This window comes from Hemitrygon akajei, chromosome 17, assembly GCF_048418815.1.
Source record: "Hemitrygon akajei chromosome 17, sHemAka1.3, whole genome shotgun sequence".
Lineage (NCBI taxonomy): Eukaryota > Metazoa > Chordata > Chondrichthyes > Myliobatiformes > Dasyatidae > Hemitrygon > Hemitrygon akajei.
Genome location: NC_133140.1, coordinates 26423856 through 26441435, shown reverse-complemented (window position 1 = coordinate 26441435; position 17580 = coordinate 26423856). Strand labels below are relative to the sequence as shown.

The 17580-nt window shown below is 42.5% G+C and overlaps 2 protein-coding genes across 3 annotated transcripts in view; one reads left to right on the top strand and one right to left on the bottom strand.

Annotated features, from left to right (window-relative positions):
- LOC140740550 (receptor-interacting serine/threonine-protein kinase 4-like) overlaps positions 1–8281 on the top strand; it is a 41131-nt gene extending 32850 nt beyond the window's left edge. For both annotated transcript variants that reach the window (XM_073069803.1, XM_073069802.1), the window contains exon 11: positions 3595–8281. In XM_073069803.1, the coding sequence (XP_072925904.1) occupies positions 3595–3851 (257 nt within the window). In that variant the 3' untranslated portion in view covers positions 3852–8281. The remainder of the gene's footprint in view (positions 1–3594) is intronic.
- Positions 8282–10047: 1766 nt separating this feature from the next.
- The window catches only part of LOC140740551 (adhesion G-protein coupled receptor G2-like), a 109316-nt gene continuing 101783 nt past the window's right edge, over positions 10048–17580 (bottom strand). The window contains exons 15-18 of the mRNA XM_073069804.1: positions 17138–17406; positions 12730–12829; positions 11017–11294; positions 10048–10635 (exon numbers count right to left, since the gene is read on the bottom strand). Of these exons, the coding sequence (XP_072925905.1) occupies positions 10556–10635; positions 11017–11294; positions 12730–12829; positions 17138–17406 (727 nt within the window). The 3' untranslated portion in view covers positions 10048–10555. The remainder of the gene's footprint in view (positions 10636–11016; positions 11295–12729; positions 12830–17137; positions 17407–17580) is intronic.

Genomic DNA, 17580 nt, shown 5'->3' with positions numbered 1-17580 from the left:
ATCATACTCCTCATCCATCGTGTCCGTCTGTCATACCCCTCCCCCGTCATGTCCGTCTGTCATACCCCTCCCCCGTGTCCATCCATCAGAACCCTTCCCCCGTCGTGTCCGTCCGTCCAGGAGATGCACAGAAGCAGTGGGGTGGGAGAGGATCACTGCCTTGTTATTGGCTCAGAACCGGCTCCGTTCAAATGGGCTCCTTCTGACCCTTTCTATGGCCTGTTGAAAGTATGGCCGCTCTCTAGCTTCTGGCAGACTGTGCCTCAGCAGCAAGTCAGAGATAATTCAACTCCAGGAACTCCAGGGTGACCCTGATGGCATTTCACCAAAACTGGGAATCATGGAACAACATTGCTAGAAACACTCAGCAGGCCAGGCAGTGTCTGGTGGGAGAACAGAGCCAATATCTGAGGCCAGTGACTCTTCACTGGAATTAGTCCAGCCATCAGAATTGATACCTTGAAAGAGATGGGGCATATGTGTTTACTTGGGAGATGGGCGCAGAGTCTATACAAATGAGGCAAACTAGCAGCAAGGTCGCTGTCTTGAGGCAAATCCAGGGCCCGACAAGGTGTTTCCTCAGACCCTGTGGGAGGCTAATGCAGGAATTGCAGGAGCCCTAGCAGAGATGTTTAAAACTTTCTTAGCCACGGGTGAGGAACTGGAGGGCTGGAGGATAGCCAGTGTTGTTCTGTTGTTTAAGAAAGGCTCTAAGCATAAGCCAGGAAATCATTGGCTGGTGAACCAAACATCAGTAGTGGGAAAGTATTCTAAGGGACTGGATATATGAGTATTTGGATAGTCAACATAGCCTTGTGCATGGTAGGTTGTGTCTAACCTATCTCAGAGGGCTTTTTTTGAGGAAGTTACCAGGAAAGCAGGATGTTGTCTATGTGGCCTTTAATTATTTGGATGAAAATGTAGTAAACTGGGGGATCAGCAAATTTGTGGATGACACCCAGATTGGGGGTGAAGTGTACAGCAAGGAAGGCTGTCAAATTTGTGGATGACACCCAGATTGGGGGTGAAGTGTACAGCAAGGAAGGCTGTCAAATTTGTGGATGACACCCAGATTGGGGGTGAAGTGTACAGCAAGGAAGGCTGTCAAATTTGTGGATGACACCCAGATTGGGGGTGAAGTGTACAGCAAGGAAGGCTGTCAAATTTGTGGATGACACCCAGATTGGGGGTGAAGTGTACAGCAAGGAAGGTTGTCAAGGCTTGCAGCAGGAAAATTCTACCTGACAAACCTACTGCAATTTTTTTTGAGGAAATTACAAGCAGGGTAGACAAAGGAGATGTAGTAGATGTGGTGTACTTGGATTTTCAGAAGGCCTTTGACATGAGGCTGCTTAGCAAGATAAGAGCCCATGGGATTACAGGGGAGATACCAGCATGGGTGGAGCATTGGCTGATCGGCAGAAAACAGAGAGTGGGAATAAAGGGATCCTATTCTGGCTGGCTGCTGGTTATCAGTGGAGTTCCACAGGGGTCTGTATTGGGACCGCTGCTTTTAACAATGCATGTCAATGATTTGGACTATGGGATTAATAGATTTGTGGCTAAATTTGCCGATGATACAAAAATAGGTGGAGAAGTGAGTAGTGTTGAGGAAACAGAGAGCCTGCAGAAAGACTTAGATAGTTTAGGGGAATGGGCAAATAAGTGGCAAATGAAAGACAACGTTAGAAAGTGTATGGTCATGCACTGTGGTGGAAGAAATAAACAGGCAGACTATTATTTAGATGGGGAGAAAATTCAAAATGCAGAGATGCAAAGGGACTTGGGAGTCCTTGTGCAGGATACCCTAAAGGTTAACCTCCAGGTTGAATTGGTGGTAAAGGCGAATGCAGTGTTGGCATTCATTTCTAGAGGTTTAGAACGTAAGAGCAGGGATGTGATGTTGAAGCTCTATAAGGCATTCATGAGACCACACTTGGAGTATTGTGTGCAGTTTTGGGCTCCTTATTTTAAAAAGGATATACTGACATTGGAGAGGGTTCAGAGAAGATTCTTGAATGTTTCCAGGAATGAAAGGGTTACTGTATGAGGAATGTCTGGCAGCTCTTGGCTGTATTCCTTGGAGTTCAGGAGAATGAGGGGGATCTCATAGAAACATTCCAAATGTTAAAAGGCCTGAACAGATTAGATATGGTAAAATTATTTCCCATGGTAGGGAAGTCTAGGACAAGAGGGCATGACTTCGGGATTGAAGGACGTCCATTTAGAACTGAGATGCAGAGAAATTACTTTAGTCAGAGGGTGGTAAATATGTGGAATTTGTTGCCATGAGCGGCTGTGGAGGCCGAGTCATTGGGTGTATTGAAAGGCAGAGATAGATAGGTTCTTGATTAGCCAGGACATCAAAGGGTATGGAGAGAAGGCAGGGGAGTGGGGATGACTGGAAGAATTGGATCAGCTCATGATTGATTGGCGGAGCAGACTTGATGGGCCAAATGCCTACTTCTGCTCCTATATGTTATGGTATTATATGGACAAGCTGCAAAAATGGCAGATGGAACATAATGCAGACAAGTGTGAGGTGTTGCACTTTGGGAGGACAAACCAGGGTAGGTCATACACAGTGAATGGTAGGGCACTGAGGAGTGTGGTAGAACAAAGGGACCTGGGAATACAGATCCATAATTCCTTGAAAGTGGCATCACAGGTAGATGGAGTCATAAAGAAAGCTTTTAGCATGTCAAAGTGTTGAGTACAGGAATTTGGGATGTTATGTTGAAGTTGTATAAGATGTTGGTGAGGTCTCATTTGGAGTATTGTGTGCAGTTTTGGTCTCCTACCTACAGGAAATATGTAAATAAGTTTGAAAGAATACAGAGAAAATTTACAAGGATGTTACCAGGACTTGAGGACCTGAGTTATAGGGAAAGTTTGAATAGGTTTGGACTTTACTTCCTAGAGCATAGAGGATTGAGGGGAGATTTAATAGAGCTATACAAAATTATGAGGGGTATAGACAAGGTAAATGCATGCAGGCTTTTTCACTGACATTGGGTGAGATTAGAACTAGAGGTCATAGGTTAAGGATGAAAGGTGAAAAGTTTAAGGGGACCATAAGGGGAACCTCTTCGCTCGAGGTGGTCAGAGTGTGGAATGAGCTACCAGCAGAAGTGATGGATGTGGGTTCAATTTCAACGTTTAAGAGAAATTAGATAGGTACATGGATGGGAGAATTATGGAGGACTGTGGTTCGGGTGCAGGTCGATAAGAATAGGCAGTTTAATGGTTCAGCACAAACTAGATAGGTCAAAGGGCTTGTTTCTGTGCTGTGCTGTTCTATAACTCTATAGGTAAACAGAAACACAAAAGATTCTGCCGATGCTGGAAATTTGGAGCTGCATACACAATATGATGGGGGAACTCAGTTGGTCAGACAGCCTCTATAAGGAGGAATAAACAGTTGATGCTTCGGGCTGAAACATTGACTCTTATTCCTTCCCTTGATGCTCGCTGAGTTCTCCAGCATCTTGTGCAAGTTGGCTGTGCTAGAGTTTCACCTGACCTGCCCTGTTGAGAAAAGGTGCAGAAAATGTATTGGAATGCTTTATTTCTGGTCTTTGTATCTGATTGCAGCTCCTTCATCGGTGGTTACCATAGAAGAATGTACGGAATTGGCTGAACAAGTCAATGTCAAGTGGAGAGAGCTGGCCAGATGCTTGGGCCTGACCAATGGGGAGATCGACACCATCGACTATGATCACCGTGGCTCAACTGAGAAAGCCTATCAGGTGCTCTGCAAGTGGAGACAGATTCAGGGGCAGAAAGCAAAACGAGCAGAGTTAGATAAAGTTCTGAGAAATGTTAGGATAGAGTATCTATGGAAGGAATGAGTCCTGGTGCGTTATTTCACTGCCTGGATTCCCTAATTAAATCCCAAACTGTGGAATACCCTTCCTGTTCGTCAGTTAAAGACTTGATCTACTTTGTGCAAATAGATGTGAACATAGTAGGTGTTGGAAATAGAACAGTCTCCATAATTAGGAAAGGTAGGCCATCCACAACAGGGAGGATTTCCTAGTGACCAATCATTTTAATTACGCTCTCCAATCCCATTCCACGATGCAGTCACTTGGGTTGGAGGAGCAACACCTCATATTCCATCTGGGTAGCCTCCAACCTGATGGCATGAACATCAATTTCTCTAACTTCCAGTAACTTCTCCCCCCTCTCTTTCCCTTCCCTTTCCATTCCTTATTCTAGCTCATCCCCTCACCTCCTTATAACCTCCGTCTGGTGTCCTTCCTCCTTCCCTTTCTCCATGGTCCACTCTCCTCTCCTATCTTCTTCAGCCCTTTACCTTTTCCACCTATAACATGCCAGCTTCTCACTTCATCTCCACCCACCCACCTTCCCCCTCACCTGGCTTCACCTACCACCTGCCAACTTGTGCACCTTATCCTCCCACCCCACCTTCTTCCCTCTTCCTTTCCAATCCTGGTGAAGAGTCTCGGCCTGAAATATCAACTGTTTATTCTTCTGCATAGGTGCTGTCTGAGCTGCATTTTGTGTGAGTGTGAATGGGAGACTAGCCATCTGAGGAAGGCCGTGTTCAGTTTTGTCCCGATTTGCTGGCGGTAAACGTTTGTAAGCTGATGTACAAAGCCACGTGTTGGGCTTGGTCACCTGTATACACTTTACACTTCTCTGGGTCATGAGATCGGGGATACAGGCAGATGCCATGATGGCTGCACTAACTGTTTTTTGGTGAGAAATTGACTCACCTTTTAAGCAACCTCGGTGAATTCCCTCGTACCACTCACTGCAGGATGTGACCTGACCAAAATACAGTGATAACCACGTTGGCTTGGCCAGCGTTCTTCCTTCAGACACCAGCCCCATGCATTCACTCGGGCCTGGGTGGCACTTGGCACATTAGCTGGCGGAGCAGCGCTCCTGCATTCAGTGGGCAGGCTGTTGTTCAGCAGCTTCCGAGAGGTATTGAATCAGACCCAACCATTGTGCCTATGTCAGTTCTGCCATCCCGGGAACTGTGTCACTGACCAACCCTTTGCATTCCCCCACTCATTTACTTTACTCTGCTGTTTCGCTGGGTTTATTCCTGGTGAGGTATCCTGCGGCCTTTGCCACATAACGTACAAAAGGGATCCAAGGCTGCCTGTAGTGATCCCCAGAAACAGAACTCATATGTGTAGGGTCCTCAGTGTGCATCCGATAAACTGCTCCAGAGGATGATATTTCCCAGTGACACGGTTATGAATGTCATATTGCACAGAACTGGGTCTCTGTCAGGAACCTATCTATACTAATCGACCTAGTCCATAACTAGTAAGCCTTAGATTTCTTCATTAATCACAGGTACTGTACATCAACACATCCTGTGAAATGCACCATTTAAAAGGAACCAGGGTCTTTTCCATGTATCACTGGTGGCTGATTTGGAGGAACAACACTGAGTGGAATGCTGTTTCAAAATGTTGGCACAGGTTCAATGGACCGAGTTACCTGTTCTGTGTAATTACAGAAAGTTATTTCGAATGTACAATCAATAGTGACTAAGGGCTCATGCACTAGAATTTCTATGCCTTTCTAAAGAACTGTCGTGCCAGACTGCAGAGACTTTGTCACATTGTGCAAGTGTTTATAGAGTATACTGGACCTGGCCAAGCTCATCATTAATGGGTCTACATTGCAGGCAGTCAAAGGTTCTGCCTGAGCTGATTGCCTGCCTCTCTTCTAGGGTTACATCCAAGCCTGTGTGCACCCACAGAAGGAACACATGGTGTCCACGAGTTCAATGAGAGATTTCTGGGACAGTGGCCACCTCAGAGGCTCGATAGTGATAATTTGAAATTGTAAATGGTGCTTCTCGATACAGCTATAGTACTGCAATAATCTTGTAATTTCTGAATAAACCGCCTTTGGAAAAGAAGATATAAATTTGTTGAACATGCTGCCAGTTCTGCATTTGGTTTCATCAAAGGGGTTACATAAAAACTCAGGAGTGCAAAAGATTCAGAGCAGTTGATGTACCCAGAGAGAGTTAGAGTTCTGCATTGCACCACATTTCCCGATCCCTTCCCTCACCAGCTCTCCCTGGAACTCACCTGGATTAACCATTTAAGAACTTTATCTCATAATACTTTGAAAGGAAGCAGTTAATCTTTTCAATAGTATCTGAACCTTTTCACTTAATAGAGACCTTGCAAGCATTTATAGTTCCCTTTAGGGAATACAATCTAATTCCATTTTTAGAGAAGAGTAGCAGTTAGTGTATTACAGAGCCAGTGACCTGGATTCAGTTCTGCCAGGGTCTGTAAGGAGTTCGATCATTCTCTCCGTGACTGCATGGCTTTCCTCTGGGTGTTCCAGTTTCCACCCATATTCCAAAGATGTTGGGTTAGTAGGTTCATTGTTCACAAGGCAATAATTGAGTGCTGTGATCTCACTGGCTGGAAGAGCTCGTTATGGTGCTGTATCTCTAAATAAAATGAAATTTATAATATTGTAAACTTCTATTCAAAATAAAATCTCCTGCAATTTTTTCAATCCCTTCCTGAAAATTAACTCTTGGACGTTATGCTGCTTATCTTGGTCTCGTGGCTACCTGGAGGAGAAGAATTTCAAGTTGTATAGTTGATAATAAATGCACCTTCGAAACTTTGAACCTTTAAAGTAGTGTTGGTATCTGGGCTTTGCATGTGTCAAGGCCAAGACCATCAACTAAATGGTTGTACACAGAATCTCTGATTCCGCCCCACATGGCCTGTTAGCTTATTGCATTGGTCTTATGCTATCAGGCTAAAATGTCTATCATGCTCAAATGCACAGGTCCTAAGCAGCATTTTCTGCTATCAGAGGCATACTCCCTCTTTTGCTCATGAGTTATTTGAACTATTTGTTACCCAGTGGCCCAGATTTATTTAGTTTATTTGAAAACTAAAGGTTTTGAATCTGCCCACATTGCCAGACTATTTTCCAAGCCTCTTAGGCTTCTACTTTCAAATCTTCTCAAGAGTGTTGATTTTCCAGTTTTAACACCTTTAATCCACTGAATACTTAGGCATCACAAATGTTGTATTTTCTGCTTATAATTTCTTATAACTAGAAAAATTTCCATCACGAGCCTTTCCTGTAATCAATCAGTTATTTCTCTGTTCAATATTAAACGTACATTCTCTGTCACAATTTGTGATGTCAATTACTTTCTTTTGTGGCACCTAGTGAAGTTCCCCATCATATAATATACACCAGGAAATTAAACTCTATAGTCACCCATTGTCCACCTGCATCAAGGACCAAGTTGAGTCCAGGAATAGTGCCTGGTTCAGTTTCTAATATGCCAGCCTGCTATTGATTATATTTCTTCTTGTCTATCATTAGGATAGGGCAATTGATTCTGCAGTAGTGCCTAATGGAGATCTCCAGGATTGACCCAAGTAGTGTCTGTGGAGTGGACAGGAGGGGTGCTGTCACTTTGCTGCAGGTTATTTCCACATCTAAACACCTCAGCCTTCTACAGGAATCTATCCCTCTTCACCTCTGTGTTGACAGTAGGTTCCCCAGTTAGATCAGTGTTTTTGTTTAAAAATAAATATACAAAATCTCTGTGCATTTAGCCATTTTCCAACTGAAACCTGGCAATAGCATTCACCTACATCCCATTCTGTTACTTGTGTTACCTGCAATCACAAACACCCTACACACTCACTCTCAGAGGGAACAGGAGCATCTGTTTGATGGGTAACATGAGGTCAGCATCTTCACTGCAATTCCATCTCTGATGAGATCTACAGAAACTCACTGTGTAACTCACTTCAGAATCCTGGCCCTTCCTCATTCCTGCCCTTCACTATAAGATTGCTGTTGCCACCTGTGGCTCAGCAGGTAGTGTACTACTTCACAGTTCCACCTACCCAGGCTCAGCCCTGTCCTGCAGTGTTGTCTGTATGGAATCCGTACGATCTTCCAGTGACTGCAGGAGTTTCCGCAGGATACTCCCATTTGTTCCCACATCCCAAAGAAGAGTACGTCGGTAGGTTAACTCGTCACTGGAAATTGCCCTACGGGAGCCGAGTGGGAAAGGAATCTGGGTGGAGTTGGTAGGTATGTATGGGAGGCACGACACACTGAAATAACTGGGGAAATAGGATTAATGGGCTTTCTCAAAGAGCTGGCAAATACAGAATGGGCCAAGTGGCCTCCTTCCATGTAGTGAGAAAATACAGTTTATGACATATCCTGGGGTCCATATTTGTAACCCCAAACCCTGCAGAAATGTTAGCATATACATTTTATTTAAGTTGCGGAAAGAAGCTGCCATACACAAAATGAAATAAATTGCAATGTTTACACATTCTCTCCATTGGAATCGCAGTCACAAGGATCAAACTCATTCCCTTTACAAACCACCAGATCAGACTTAGTTCCACTCTGAGTAACATTCTAATGTTTATGTATATGTCAATCAGTCTTAACACCAAAAGACATTTTCCTCCAGTCACAGCAAAGTGGGTCACGGCAATGACGTCCATTCACAGTCACTCATTACCAGGCAATGTGGCACAGCAAGAAACAACAGTGTGTTAGTGGCCAAATCAGAGGTGTTGTTTGAGCAATGAATATTGGTCAGAATCCAGAGATACCTGTCCTCTTCTGTGAGAGTATGGTGGGCTCCTTTATTCTGACCTGGAGGGGCTGCTTGGGCCTCAGTTTCCCCTTTCCATCCACAACAGCTGCAACCCACCCCATCCCCCATCCCTGGACACTGAGGGACTGGGCCCTGTGTAACAGCCTCTCATACACCTCATCCATGTAATGTTCCAGGGGGAATGTGACTGGTGTTGGTCCATTCATTGTGAGAGATGGTGTTGTTTTGCTGGTACCATGAATAGAGATACGACATATCCTGATTGTATTCACAGCACAGGTTATGTATGAATTCTATATACAAAGTACAATGTTTGGGTGAAAACTCTCAATTAGCTGGCGCCTCAAATCAGCACTCTCTGGTAACTATTACTGCACTGGAAATTCCCGGGCAGCAGTGAGCAAGTCCCAGGAATACTGGGACAGGAGTCTGAGTCCTAGGGTAGTGGGGCAGCCATGAAGTTATCTTGGGGTCATTGGGTGGGAGTGAGAATTATGGGAGTAGCAGGGTCCTGTGGCTTCTTTGAAAAGGCACAGGAGTAACATCTGAGCTATAATCCATGCAACACTGAGGAATGGTCTAGTCTGACATTGAGGCAGAAATGAGGGAGGGTCCAGTCACCCACTGCTATTATATACCTCCTGATCTTTCATCTTTCCTACTGAGTAAAGTTGAGTTACTCTTTCTGCCACTCACCAGGGTGGGGGTGTCAAACTCTGTTCTACCATCCAATTTGTATCACATTGTCCTGTTTAATTTTTCCGAGTTGCCAATGGAAGGGTTGATGATGAAACCGTGAAAGACCATTGCATAAATGTTAGTCGCCAAAGATGAATTGTATTACCCAACATACATCGGTTCTTCAGCAAAGCACATCACCAAATGTCCAAACAAGGCAGGAGAAAGGTACCACATCTAAAGGTACCTCACCTGAATCAACTGTTATTCTGCACATTTTCAGTTCTGAACTCTATTGGTTGGCCTGAAGCAGGTTATGAAAAGAATTAAATCTTAATATTACAGCACATTGTATGTGGAATGGTTACGATAAATAAACATAGACATCATTACAACATAGAATTAGATACAAAATGACCATGTAAAATCTCAATGCCCTGTATAAATATATGCAACTGTCACTAGGAAGTCATTCATAATAAAACATGAAAAAATATATTTAAGACGTATTTCTTGTGAAGTTGATCAAATAAGACAGGATATATCATTGTGAAATAAGGTAACTGCTATGCTGTAGCATAATCTAATGTTAATTTTGCAGAACATTGGTGCAACTGTCTGATTCCACTGTCTTCGTGGTGGAAAGCTCAAAGAGGGGATGGGTGAGGACAAACCCCAATGGCGTTGGCCTGTTTGTGAATGACAAAGAATTCAACCTATCAGGAAATGATACAAAACTTAAATCAGGTATTCCGACAAACAAGGGAACATTTGGGAATTACAGTAGTATGTGATTTTGGTCATAACATGTAACAAACTAAACACTGCAATCATTGCTTTTAGCCATAAATGATCGTTTAAGTGTAAAATTGGAAGTGGCATTTGAAACCCAATTCAGTATTACTTACTATCTGGTCACTTCTAAATCAGTTATACCTTTCAAACATATTGAGCAATTTGATTCCTCAGACTTTGACTACTGTCTAAACTTATACACCAAATGGCATTGACTTTGATAGTCCCATTGTAGCTCAGCAATTGGATACCTGAATAACTTTTTAGTTCAATCAATTTTAATTAACCTTTTTATCCCCCAAGTGTAAAATATAAGTCACCCATACAAAGAGAATTCAAAGATATTAGTTCTGATTTTTTAGGGCAAATTGAAATAACAAATTCTGCTCTTAATTAAAGTATATAATCAGCAGGGTCTTTTCCAGCAAATCCAGTTTCATTTCCATGCCTTCTTTACTTATCTGATGTATAATTTGTAGTTTGCTCTTTGGATGGTAGTTTTACAGTGCAGTACCACAAGAATATAAAAAACCCTGCAAAAGATTCAAGAAGAAAATGGCATTGAGATTGTAAACATTATTTAGTAATTGTCTGCAGCTACAATTAGATAATATATTTGTTTTGGAATGGATAAAAATATGAGACATATCAAATATACCCTCTGGGTATCCTACAAGGGTTCCCAACCTGATGTCCATAGAGTCCACAGTTAATGGTAAGGCTCCATGGCATAAAAAGATTGGGAACCCCTGCTAATGTATAATAAAAATGTTGCAATTAATTCCCATCATTATTCAAATAAATAATTGAAAAAAATAAGTTAATAAAATTGCACAAGCGCTAGAAGATTTGTTACCAACGTATAGCCACTAACTTATATTTATCTCAACATACCTGGTAAATTGCTCACTAACCTTGCAGGGAGTTTAAGATGCAAAACAGGTACGTTTGAACCACGTACATTGGTCCATGTGAAAAAAATGGCAAAGCCCACGTGATGCCCAGCAAATAACTGAGGCCGAGGACCGTCCACAGATCCTTCCACTCAGATCTTGACACAGAACCGAATCCTTTTCTCATCTGAGCTAGCTTGACACAGACGGTGATTAGCATTATCAGGTTCCAAAGCCATATCATGCCGAAAAAACCACAGTTTGTAACATAATGGACTATATTATTTCTTAACCAGCACCTGTTTGAAAATATATAAACAGTGAAGTATTCAATATGCAGATTTGGTTTGGAATTAATTTTCTATTGTATCCAGTGTTCTGATCCACTGCCTAACCAGCTCCAACACTCTGGACAAATGTTTTAACACCACGAGGTCTCTGAACACAGAACACAGACCAGCACAGAAACAGACCCTTTGTTCCACAATGCCTGTGCCAGCCCCGATGTCAAATTAGATTAATCCCATCTCACAGCATGTGGAATATATCCCTCTACTCCTTGCCTGATCACGTGCCTGTCTAAATGTCTCCAAAATCTTATCTACTTCCATCACCTCCCATGGCAGTAAGTTCCAAGTGCCTTCTACACCCTGTGTCTAAAGTCTTACCTGGTTAATATGCATTAAATTTTATGCCACCCCACTCCTCACCCCATACACACACCCACCATAAATCTATGCCCTCTAGTTTTAAACATTTCTGCCCCAAGAAAAATGTTCTGATATTTATCCTGTTTATATTTTGCATACTTTTATATCATCCTATCAGGTTGCCTCTCAGCCTCTGATGCTCCAGAGAAAATAATCTAAGTTTGTCCAACCTTCTCCTTGTATCTAATACTCTGTAATCCACGAAACAGCCTGATGAACTTGTTTGCACCCTCCCCAAAGTCTCCTCATCCTTCCTGTAATGCAGCAACCAGAACCGCCTATCATTCTCCAAATGAGGCCCAATCTTCTGCGACATGACTTCCCAATATTTTTTTAAGCTCCATGCCCTGACCAGTCATTGCAAAGTGACATCTAGTCCAAAAATGCACCTCTTTACAAGTAAGGCTTTAACTTAATCCTTTGCAGATCCACCATTTGTGATAGGGGGTAGGGAGAGAAGAAAATTTGTTCATTGCAGTGAGTTAATGAAAAATTGATAAAGAACCTCCTGAGATAACATGCTACATGTTGTTTCATGTTTAAGTCACTGCAACCATTCATCTTTGTTGATGGAAAGGAAATGGCAAAAATTGTACGATGTTTCTACAGCTAATACTGAGTTACTAACGTATAACTTGTTGCTATTTCACACAGCTCTTTAATTGTAACAACTCCATTATTTCTCTGCCCATCCTGCTCTCCCCAGTACCTTTTCCCAACAGATATCGATGCTTTACTGGCCTACTGGTCACCCTCCAATGTCTCTCCATGATAAAAAGTGCCAGTGGAATGTTTGATTGTTGGGTACAACATAGCTAATCTGAACCTGTTTCCTGACAGATTTCACAGGGTGGTAACGTGGCCACCATCTAATGCCCAATGTCAGCTGACTCAGAACCTCGGAGTGCTCTTGCCTGTATGACTCTACCTACACACATCTAGTTCAGCTGAAATTCTCGTCACAGACTGAGCAATGGAGATAAATATCAACATTATTGCTGTTGGCATGGTTAACCAGACCTACATGGAAACAGAGCTGTTATTGTCCTGCATTTTGATTTGAAACTGTCCATAATTGTCCTTGTCCACTGCAATGCACAAAGACACCACCACAGCAGGGATGCCTGTCAATAGAAGAAAATGACATGTATTCATCACATAATCAATGTTTATCACAGATAAATATAGAATCATAGAAAAGTACAGCACAGAAACAGGACCTTTGGCCCATCTAGGCTGTTCTGAACCATTTAAATTGCCTAATCCCATCAACCTGCACCTGGACCATAGCCTTCCATACCCCTCCACACTCCTCTCATCCAAACTTCTCTTAAACATTGAAATCAAGATTGCATTCATCACTTCCACTGGCAGCTCGTTCCACACTCTCATGACCTTCTGAGTGAAGAAGTTTCCCCTCATGTTCCCTTAAACGTTTTAACTTTCACCCTTAACACATGACTTCTAGTTGTAGTCTCACTCAACCTCAGTGGAAAAAGTCTACTTGCATTTACCCTATCTATACCCCTCAACATTTTGTATGCCTCTATCAAATCTCCCCGCAATCTTCTACTTTTCAAGGAATAAAGTCCTAACCTATTCAATCTTTCCTTATAACTCAAATCCTCCAAATATCCCTGCGGCACACCCCTAGTCGCAGGCCTCCAGTCAGAGAGGCAACCATCTACTACCACTCTCTGGCTTCTGCCACAAAGCCAATTCCTCTTGCAATTCTTATACTCCATAAGTACTTCATTTGTTCTTAACTGCCTATACCTGCTATGTACTTCTTTTTCTTAACCAGGGCCTCAATTTTTCTTGAAATCAAAGGTCCCGACACCTGTTATATTTACCTTTTATTTTAACAGGCAAATACAAGATTTGTACTCTAAAAAATTTCACTTTTGAAGGCCTCCCATTTACCAATTACACCTTTGCCAGAAAGCAGCCTATCCCAATCCACACTGGCCAGATCATTGCTGATACCATCAAAACTGGTCTTTCACCAATTTAGAATCTTAACTCACGGACCAGATCTATCTTTTTCCATCTTTACTTTGAAATTAATGCTCCCCTACACAAACTTCTGTCACCTGTTCTATCTCATTCCCTAATAGAAGATCAAATATCGCACACTCTCTCATTGGGACTTCTATGTACCGATTAAGGAAACTGTTCTGAACACAATTGACAACTTTATCCCATCTAATTTTTTTACAGTATGGGAGTCCCATTCAATATGTGGAACATTAAAATCACCTACTGTTACAATCTTATGTTTCGTGCGACAGTCTGCAACCTCTCTACAAACTTGTTCTTCTAAATCCCGCAGTGTGTTGTGTAGTCTATAATATAGCCCCTTTAATGTGGTTATATCTTTTTATACCTCAGTTTCACCCATGACGCATCACTAGATGAGTTCTCCAGTCTGTCCTGACTGAGCACTGCTGGGACATTTTCCCTGACTAGTAACACCACCTTTAATCCCTCCCGTCCTGTTGTGTCTAAAACAACAGAAATCTGGAATATTGGGTTTCCATCCTACCTCTCCTGCAACCAATTCTCATTAATGGCTATAACATCATAATTCCATGTGTTGATCCATGCCCTGAGCTCATCTGCCTTTCCTACAGTACTTCTTGCATTGAAATATTCGCAGTTCAGAACATTAGTCACATGAGCACTATCAAAACTTCCTGCTGGGATTTTAGTCCCTCTCCTGTTCAGGTGCAAAGTGTCTCTGCTATATAGGTCCCACCTTCCCTGGAAGAGAGCCCACTAATCCAAAAATCTGCTTCCCTCCCTCCTATACCAATTCCTTGGCCCTATGTAAAACTGTATGACCTTCCTAGTCCTGGCCTTACATAGCCTGGGTAGCAATCCTGAGATCACAATCCTAGAGGTCCTGTCCTTTAATTTAGCAGCTAACTCACTGAACTCACTTTGCAGAACTTCATCACTTTTCCTACTTATGTCATTGGTAGCTACATGGACCACAACCTCTGGCTGCTCACCCTTCCAAATCAGAGTGCTGAGGACTTGATCTGAGATATCCCGGATCCTGGCACCCGAGAGGCAACATATCATCTGAGAATCTTGTTCTTGTCCACAGAACTTCCTTTCTGTTCCCCTAACTAATGAATCACCACTTACTACACCTCACCTCTTGTCCCTCCTTCTCAACCACAGGTCATACTCAGTGGAAGAGACCTGACCGCTGTGACTTTCCTCTGCTAAGTCATCCCCCTAATAGTCGCCAAAGTGATATACTTGTTGAGGAGATGGCCACAGGGATTCTCTGCACTGGCTGTTTAACCCCTCTTCCCTTCCTGACTGTCACCCAGTCTCCTTTATCCTGTACCTTGGGTGTAACGACCTCTCTATATGTTTTGTCTCAGCCTCCCGAAAGATCCGCAGTGCATCCAGCTCCAGCTCCAACTCCTTAACGTGGAGTGTTAGAAACTGCAGCTGGATGCACTTCTTGCAGTTGCAGTCATCAGGGAAACTGGAAGATTTCCCACATCCCACAAGAGGAGCATTCCCTTTCTGGCATCCCTACTGTGCAAATATAAAGGAGGAAACAACAAATGGATTGGGAAAAAAAATCCACCCACAGCTTTTTTTGCCTTTTTCCCTCGAGTCTGTCCTCACTGAAGCCTTAAAGAGCTAAATCCTCAAATTACCACTCTAACACTGTCCACTCCAACAATGGCTGTGCCACTTGCCCCTGCCTTATTTTAACTTGTTCTTGCCAGTCAACCCTGATCACTGTTCAATTACCAAACTGCCATGAATCAATGCCTTATGAACTCAGTTAGTGAACCTGAGTGAGCTACGTCTTCTCACACTCCCAAATCGCTGATATATGTAATTACACTATGTACCTTATTGTGAATGTTAAGGTATAATTACTTTATCATAGATTTGCAGATTGGCATTAGAGATAAACCATTTTCCAATTATTTCACTCAATTCATATTCAAGAATAGTAGATGTGAAATGAAAAGTTATGCCCTCTTAAAAAAGATACATTAAATGCATTTTTAACGAGGCACCAAATGCTGAATTGCGTGATGCAGACAACTGTGACCATCCTGTGGCTTACTTTTCAAAGGAATTCTCAAAGAGCATCAAAGAAATTATTCCACCATAGAGAAAGAATTATTGTCATTTATCTTGTCTTTACAGCATTTTGACGTTTATGTTTGCCCAGCTCAGAAACCACATGTGGCTTATACAGATCATGGTGTTTTTGAGTAAGGTGAAGAAATTAGTTAGATCTGCCCAGAAGTCCTTTACCAATATTGCAACATTAATTTGTAGGTTGTTTGAATTTCAAACACCTGGAGACACAGTAATCAATAATGAAAGGTGTTGATGGCCGTGTCTGATCAGGTTACCCACCTGAAAGCTCATGGTTTGACAACCAAGAGGCACTTGGTATTTCGGAAGGGGATTTGTAGATTGAATGCAGGAACTTTTAATCAACACTGATTAAAAGATAGATTATTGATTAAAATTTTGATTTCTTCAATACTGACAGAAGCACAATTCATCTGTAATTGGTTTCATAAGGATGTTTTGTCTTCATGCCAGTGTGATATTAGCTGGAAACATTGCTCAGCTGATCAGAGACGTACCCAGTGAGATTCACAGGTGGCCCGGGAGCATGTCTCACCACCCTTCCCATCGAATCTTACACTGCCGCAGGTCATGTGGGAGAAGTTACCTGGGCTCCTGCACAAAGTATACCATACGCTACAAAAGAGGCAAGTTCCTGCTGTGTCTGGGGCTCATTGGTTTACTTCTGCCTTGCCAGGATCTTTCCACCTTTTTGTGAAAGAGATTGTGCAATTCCTAGGTTAGAAACTTAATGTCTGGGAAGAGGACAGAGAGACTGAAAAATCCCTTCAGTTCTATCTCTCTAATAATGGGAATCTGCACCAGATAGATGGCTATCCATTCAACGTCTTTGTAGGGAGGGCACATTGGGAAAAATTGTAACAAACATGGCAGAAGTTAGAGAAAATCTATGGGTGAGGGTAAGTGAGAGAGGTACAGAAAGAGAGAGCGAGAGGGGGTGGACAGCGATAGGAGATAATAAAGCTACTAGAATATAAAATAAAAACTGCAATTACAATAAGTAGAAGGCAGCATAAAACAAAGGATAAAACTTCTGGAAAAGGATGGAGAGTGCCTGAAATGCATAATTCGTGTTGCAGAAGTGCTTTAACTATTTGGCATGGGAATGAAATACAAACTCAAGCAAATTAGTCTCAGAATCTCAGGAGGGAGCGAAAACCATTGCCATGCGTGGAAAGCTGCTGAGACCCGGAGCCCAGGGCAAGTGCATGGATGTTCAATTTGATCTGCCAATGTTCCATGCGTAAAGCAGAGTCATCAAAAAACAAAATATATGAGATGATACTTACCCCAACCCATCAAAGCCAGTTTTGGTATGTAGTGTTTGACATAGGTGTTGAACACTTTGATCAGCATCAGGTAGAGATGAAGTCCTTCAATTGCCATCCATGTGAAAGTGCACAGTAATGAATAGTGAAGGAGCACAGCCATCGTCTTACAGAGACCATCAATCATCAGCTTACTAATCCACTCATTGATCAGGAAATTCATATTCAGTAGAAAGCAAGCAATGCAGAGGTTAATGTGGATCTGGGTGGTGTGATCACCTTTAGTCTTCCTAAAACAAAGAGACAACCAGATAACAACATTGTGAACTGTAGTCATACTTCAAGAACCTTTCTGATTCTACAGAGATAATATCACATGGAAACAGACAATTCAGCTTTACACAGCTGCTTCAGTCATTTTCAAGGGGCTCGGTGACTGTCAGAACAAGAGGGAAGCTACTGTG